This window comes from Dendropsophus ebraccatus, chromosome 9, assembly GCF_027789765.1.
Source record: "Dendropsophus ebraccatus isolate aDenEbr1 chromosome 9, aDenEbr1.pat, whole genome shotgun sequence".
Taxonomy (NCBI): Eukaryota; Metazoa; Chordata; class Amphibia; order Anura; family Hylidae; genus Dendropsophus; species Dendropsophus ebraccatus.
Window position 1 is genome coordinate 89,307,574 of NC_091462.1, and position 7,960 is coordinate 89,315,533.

Sequence of the window (7,960 nt, forward strand, 5' to 3'; positions counted from 1 at the left end):
AAACAGGAACTGTCCAGAGCAGTAGAGGTTTTCTGTGGGAATCCCTATAGAAAACCTCTCCTACTCTGGACAGTTCCTGTCTCGGCCAAAGGTGTCAGCAGAGAGCATTGTGTCAGACTGAAAATCAAGCAGGGACATCGACCCGGACCAGGCAGATAAAAGAGGACTTCCTCATAAGATGAAAGGGCAAATAGCCAAAAATATAAAAAAACGCATGTATGCCGCTAAATGTGAATAGGACATAAACATGCGCAGCATAAAAATGTACTTCATAACAAAATAGCGTTATCTCATAGAGCCTTCATCAGGTATCAACTAAAAATAAAACATTTCCTGCATGACATACAGCAACTAATACGTATGGGAATTGCAATTTTTTAATAGAAGTAAATTACAAATCTATATAACTTTCTGACACCAATTGATTTGAAAAAAAAAAAAAAAAAAAAAAGATTTTGCTGGACAACCCCTTTAAGTACTTTATTGTGGGATTATTTTAAATTACATCAAATGATGTGCTTAATGAATCATCTCTCCTGACTTGGTCCGCTGTTATAAATTATTGTATTGCCCATGAAGGAATAACACTGGAGCAACTTATAACCTGGGTTATGGCGTTCTCTGTAACCAGCTAGGGATGATTGGACCTTCTCTCTTTAGTCTTCATTAGGTCCAGAGGAGGCGCCACTGCACATGTATATCCGCCTCCCGACAGCTTTAACATCGGCAGAGATGCATTACTACCACCTCTCTGATACTGATGTTACTCTGCACAGAGGCAGGTCCTATTCCTATGAGATAACCCCTTCCTGATATGCCCAATTACATTTAATAAAGGGGTGTCCCTTGTTCAGGATCTTCTCCTGGCTAGAGTACAGAGCAAATAGAAAGTGGGTTTTCTTGCTCTGAAAGTCTTGTCCTATTTTACACAGATATCCCATTGATTTAAATGGACACTGTGTAATGTAATGTAAGGTTATTCAGGCTTAGAAAAACATGGCTGCTTTCTTCCAGAAACAGTGTTAGGCCCCCTTCACACGTCCGGAAAAACCACCCGGATTTTCCTATCAGGACGGATTTCCGGACTCATTCACTTTAATTAGGCACGGACACCCTTCCGGATTTTTCCGGAATAGGACATTCCGTCCCGGACGCCCCCATAGAAGTCAATGGGTGCGCCAGAATCATGGGCACTTTCCTGATGTACATCAGGAAAGTGCCCGGGATTCCGGATCGATTGAGAGCCCGCCGGCCCCTGCAACCACTGGCACCCCGCCACGCCGTCCGACATCCCCCCCCCCCCACCCCCCGCGCTGATCACCCCGCTGTGCCATCCGACGTCCCCCCCCCCCCCAACCGGACATCAGCGCCCGAAGCCCCCCATGAACCCCCCCCCACGCCCGGACCGGACATGGACGTGCGAATGGGGCCTTACTGTTTCCAGTCTGGGTTCAGCTTTAGAAGCAGAGTTTAATTGAAGTGAATGAAGCTTAATCGCAAACCACACCTGACCTGGAGCTGTCTCTGGGAGAAAGCAACCATGTTTCTGTATGCTTGCATAACACCTTTAATTTCTCCTGTGGTGGCGCTGCATGCAAAAACTGAGCTCTTAGGGTACTATTACACAAAGCGATTAATGGTCGCACTTGGCCAATAATCGTTTTGTGCAATAAGTCATGTTTTAAATCAACGATCGGCCGACATGCAAGCTGTTGACTGATCGTTGATTTAAAGCATGACCTAAAATCCCAATAATGATAGTGACGGTCTAGCTGTCACAAAGCGTAACAGGAGCAGCGGCAGAAGACTGCTGCTCTCCCCTATGGGTTCCCCGGACAATCTAAGGATCGTCTGGGCAGCCCCCCTGTGTTTCTGTGCTCTCTATGGAGAAGGGTAAGCCACAGCGAGTGTGTTTCTAAGCTGTTGGTAATGTACTTTTTTTTCCCCTCTTCGTACAGGAAAGAGTTCTACGAGGGATGCAAGGCCATTAATGCAGACACCATTGAAGGAATTTGTAGCAGATTTCCCAGCCTCTTGAATGAAGCCAAGCAGGAAGATAAATTTAAGGATCTCTATCGCTTCACCTTTCAGTTTGGATTGGACTCAGAGGAAGGGCAGCGGTCACTACATCGGGAAATAGCCATCGCCCTATGGAAGTTAGTGTTCACCCAAAACAAACCCCTCATTTTGGACCAGTGGTTAGACTTCCTCATTGAGAACCCCTCAGGAATCAAGGGAATCTCCCGGGACACGTGGAACATGTTTCTAAACTTTACTCAGGTGATTGGACCCGACCTCAGCAACTACAGCGAGGATGAGGCATGGCCAAGCCTCTTTGATACGTTTGTGGAATGGGAAATGGAGAGAAGGAGAAGAGATGAGGAAACCAAATGTATTACATCTTCAGGCACAGAATACATCAGCGTGGACGAGCAGACTTAGCACAATGCGAGCATCACATCCCCGTCACCTTCATTGAATGGAGACTCTGGACTTTCCCTGCAAATTTAATGGAGAATCCTTTTTTTTCTGTTTGTTGTGTTTTTTAACTACTTTACACCTTTTTCTGCCTTGAATTTGAAAGGGCTCTAAATGCTGGTAACATGTTTCAGGCACTTTCTTACCATTTGGTTATTTTAGCTTTTTTTTTTTTTTAATAGGAATATTCTGACAGTGCCAGAAAGTGTTTCACCTTTATATTTCAGGTTTAACTGGCTCTAAATAAATTAATACTGAATGCTGGGGAGGGGGGGGGGGGGGTCAACCCATTTATTTAATTTAAACCCCTATTGATGTGTCGTGCAGAGCAATGCATTGTGGGGCATGTGGCAGCTGGTTGGCGTCAACTCTGCCCATTTTCATGTCCTGCACCCTTTTTTTTTTAAATATTTTTTTTTTATAATATATATTTTAACCCCATTAGTGCCAAAGTGGCCTGCAGAACACTGTATGCTAATCTGGCGCATGAGGGTTGTTGAACAAAGGAAAAAAAAAAAAAATGCAGTTCTTAATAAACGTGCCAGGGTCGTGTTTTACTCCTAGATCCTGTGGTGATCAGGGCAGTTGCGTACTGTGTAGTGGTGTTTACATTGTCGGGTTTTCAGAGTTGTGAAACTGTTCAGTGGGGTTGGGTAAAGGAGCACATTTCCTCCCGAAATCTATATCAGAGCATTAAGCAGATGTGCGTTAACTCGTTCTTTAACACAAAAAAAAGGAAAAAAATATATATACAAAAAAGTGACAGCTTTTCTATTACCATGTATTCTTTTAACTGAATTACACAGTGAAAGGCCGAGCACTTCTGCCAGTCACTCTATTTTATTCAGTATGACGTAGTTTTGATGCTGTGTGATGGATGAGGCAGTAACATAGGAATTGCATTAGCTTGATACTTCTCTGACCACTTGACTTGCTGGAAGCTGCAGTATAGGAGATGCTTCAGGGACTCCAAGGAAAGTGACCGCCGTCTCCCACAAAGTAGATTTTTATATTTTGCTGTGTATCCTGTAGTTTTGCTGGTTTTCTTCAGTTGCTTGCTCAAAGTCTCAGACAGCAGTTTGATGCTTTACACTAGATTGAGTAACAGCTTTTCAAGTATTAAAGGGGTTGTCTGGGATAAAAGTAAAAATTAGCTATGCTTCCGGGGCTATGCCGGTAATGTATACTTACTTTTCCTGCACTGCCGTGCTATTAGCATCTAATGTGCTGCTCCTGCCTAAAATGGCTGCTCAGCATAGACAGCAGCACCAGAGCAAGTGGCCTGGGAATCGGCAGGATGGGCAAGTATACATTACTTTTATGTCTGCTCTAGCAGCCTGGATAATTAACTATTTATCCCAGACAACCCCTTTAAGGCTGGGGCTGCACAGGGATTCTGAGCAAAGATCGCCATGTTGCATTGCAGTGATCTCAGTGAATAGCCTACAAGTGGCCATGACCCCAAAGTCACATGAAATGTGACTGCTGGATCATACAAGGACAATGACTTTAAAGGTAAAATTCTAATCTGCTGATATGTCCCTATAGTGCATGGGGTGCTGAGGATGTAGATATATTTCTCACCCCTAATCTTTTTTGTGATATTAGCAGTTTATCTCCAATGCTGTTGAGGCATTTTGGTGCATTGGGTGTAAGACTACCCCCCCACGGTGCACTACTCCATCCTATATTCATTAGGAGGGGTGGATCAGTGCACCAAACTGCTTTATTAGCATAGGGAATAAACTGCTAATATCACAGAAACCGCGCCCATGTGCTATAGGGCCATATCAGAAGGTTAGATAACCTGCTGACAGTCTCCCTTTAAAGGAGACATTAGGCTTCAATTAGATTCCCACATTGTACCCATATTTATCTGTATTCCAGATGTAATATGTGGATCATTTTGCACTTCTGCTAAAACAGTATGTGGACCAGTGGTGCTATATGTTTGGTTCAGTAGATATGCTAAAAAAATCTGGATATTACATTTAGAATACGAAAAGGCATCTACGCCATCTAATATATATAGAGGAAACTCTGGTGTATAAAACATTTTATAGATTATGCTGTTCCTTTAATAGTCCTTGAAGTTGCTCTTCAGCCTCTAGCTCTAATAACACTAAAGTTTCTACAAAGGTTCACACACTGAAGAGCCTTTTATTACTGAAAAGGGTTATCTATACTTAGAAGAACATGGCTATTTTCTTCCAGAATCATCGCCTCTTCTGTCCTTAGGCCCTGTTCACACTATGTAATTGGTGCGGACATTCCGTGCGGAACCCCCCCCTGCGCAGACTTGGTGCTGAATCCTTCTATCAGTTTGAATAGGAGGGGGCAAGTTGGGGGTTCCTCATGGAATCTCAGTGCCGATTCCGTAGTGTGAACGGTGCCTTAGTTCGGATGTGGTGTGACATTGAAGGGAATGGATACGAATTGTAATACCATGCACAACCTGAGGACAGGAGTGGCTCTGGCTTTGCATGAAAGTAGCTGTTTCTAATCCTTGATAGCACCTTTAAGGGAGTGTAAGCCCTCCAATGCCCATTGCTGCTACAACATCTGCCCCTTATGGTAATAATGTTCCGCTTTCAGGTTATTGGGATCACATGACAACACCTGCATTAAAGAGAGGCGGGGGGGGGGTTATGTGATAGTGACCAATTTCCTGTAAGGGTTAGGGTGGTATTACACGGGCCAAGCAGGGCCCGATAATACCTGTAAAAGAACGCCGATCTGCTAGATCGTTGCTCGTTTACTGGGCCTATTACACAGCCCGATAATCGTTTAGCAAGAGCTGCAAGGACATCGTTACCAATGCCCTTGCAGCCCTTGCTAAACTGGCATACATTACCCATCCACGTTCCAGGGCTAGGTTCTAACCTATATCAACGATCAGCCGATGATCGTTGCATTTATTACACGGAGCGATAATCGGTCGAATCGGGCCAATTCGTCCGATTATCGTTCCGTGTAATAGGGCCCTTACTCCTCCTCCTAATCTTAATTCCACATTATATTCCACCTACATCATGTTAAGCAGGACACTTCCACATGTGTAAAGCAAAACTGCTGGTAAATAGCGATGTGAATCTAAAAACTCTAAAGGTGTTAGCAAACCACTCATTTACATGATGTATCTCCTGGCTCCCTGTATATAGTATTAGAGATGAGTGAATTTACAGTAATAATGAAGCAAAGCACTTTATCTCCGCAATCCGCTCATCAGCCTGCTGCCATTTTACTGACTGCCGCTCCTCCCCAAGTGCTGGGGGCAAAAAAAAGCTGGATCCAGTCCTGGCAGCCTTCTCCCAGTTTCCCAGCACCTGGGAAGGAGCGTCAGTCAGTTAAATGGCAGCAGGCTGATGAGTGGATTGCAGAGATAGCGAAGTGCTTTGCTTCCCTCATCTCTATATAGTAACACTCCTTTCTAGCACTTTTGGGTGGACACACATAGTCCTACATCACATCTCATACAGGGTCCCTACACTAATGGGAGCTCGGCCAGGTGACGTGTTCCTTTCAAGATGGGGGCAGCCTTGGAGGTACATTGATTTTGAGCTAGAATAGTTAAACATCTAAAAACTTCACTATAAAATACTGTGGCTATGCAAGTAACACAACTCAATGACTCCAGAGGACGGCAGAATAGCTTGCGTCATTTGATGACTACCTATCTCTTACCACTAGAATGTTGGATCAGGGCTTGATAACCAATGCTACTCTCACTAGCTTCTAGGGTTTTAGTTCAGCGGGTGCTGGGGCCAATGTCCCTAATCTTTTTATTAACCATAAGTTTGCATAGGACCATAAGAAAATGGTTTGCTGTGGTCTTAGCATCCCTCGAATTACACCTGTCACACCGATTTTAAGGACTTTTTCCACTTTGATTCTTATAATCTGCATTTTACTATGTCCCTCAAGATGCTATAGTAGAGGTGGGTTAGTGGATGTAGTTGCCGCCTCTCGTTGAGCCACCTTGGCCAGTTAGAATCACTTGACACTTCCAGAAACAGCACCACTTAGATATATAGATTATTATTACATATTACAATATGTAACATGGATATGGCTGAAAATGACATACTCCCCTTTCAGATCTCCTGCTGCTCTTATCATTGGTTCTGTCTGCCCTTGACAGTCTGTTTACTAGGCCATAGCAATGACCTGGACAAAGTGGTGATGTTGATGTAGCTGGGGCATTGCTGCCATGGCAGGTAAATAAAGACGCTCAGGGAATCACAGAACAGTGATCATGGACGACTTGAAAGGCAAGTATTTTATTGTTTAGAAATCCTTGTCGATAGACATGTCCAAAGCTGATGTACACACTATTGTCTGCTGCCAGAGAGATGGAGATCAGGCAGGTTGTCTTTAACACAGCGAGAGCTAATATGCTCAAAGGTGTTTCTGGTTGCCACCTATCTCTCGTCCCATCATTGACATTACATGGCTGACTGGACAAGTGTTTATTTGTGGAATCGGGGGATGCTGTCAATTGCTTTGCTGACAGATCTCATTGTCCTTGGCCACCTCAGACAAATTCCTACACAGATTCTAACTGGCTAAGAGGGTGCGAGAAGCCACCTAGTGGTCACCTTATTCTTATAATATCCATTAGAGATAAGCGAGCCTCAAGCATGCAGCATTTGATTACTGGTGGCTGGAGAAGATGGATGCAACCCTAGTCAGTCAGCTTGTATCCAGGCAGCCCTACAGATGCATCCAGCGCCTCCATCCACTGGTAAACTGAGCCGCGCGTTGGATTCAGACATCTCTAATATCCATGATTGGAGCCCCCATTAATAACTGATCCACCAATCAGTTTTAGAAAAGAGCAGCACTACCTCCATTTTCTGGGTTTTCCATTGGTCAAAAGAGAACATTAAAGAATTCTCAGGGCTAATGAAGATTTAGAAAGGAACTTGTATCAAAACGTCACGTAAGACAACTGCGATGTGTGACGCTGCTTCCATCCAGCTTACTAGCATTGTACCACATGAAGGTAACTTTATGAACACCTGCAGATGGCACGTCCTCCTAGGCTAGGACGCATCCTGATATTATATCTTACAGGGGCACTATCATTAACAAGGTTTATACTATTATGTTTAAACATTGCTTTTCACTTGTGCAGTTATCAACTATTGTTTAGATACAATTTTGCAAAAAAATGTCTAATATTTTTATTTTGGAATAAATGTCCTTACACAGTGGAGCTGCAAATGGCCTATGTCTGCTTTGGTTTTCTTTCACCCAAAAGAGTCTTAGGGTTCTTTTACACTCTCAGATTTATCTGACAGATTGAGACCAAAGCCAGGAATGTAAGCCACTCACCTCCGCCCGGTCGGATCTTCAATCTGTGCATAGAGTCTGCTTTCATGCACAGACTCCATGTACAAATCGCCGATATTACTGCTGAATGCTATGGCATAGCATTCATCATTATATAATCAGAGCATTGCATTTATAAGTCCCCCTA

The 7,960-nt window shown here is 43.7% G+C and overlaps 1 protein-coding gene across 1 annotated transcript in view; it reads left to right on the forward strand.

The window, feature by feature from the left end:
* Positions 1-7,708, forward strand: part of DCUN1D3 (defective in cullin neddylation 1 domain containing 3) — a 27,555-nt gene extending 19,847 nt beyond the window's left edge. The window contains exon 3 of the mRNA XM_069983801.1: positions 1,959-7,708. Within this exon, the coding sequence (XP_069839902.1) occupies positions 1,959-2,442 (484 nt within the window). The 3' untranslated portion in view covers positions 2,443-7,708. The remainder of the gene's footprint in view (positions 1-1,958) is intronic.
* Positions 7,709-7,960: the final 252 nt, after the last annotated feature.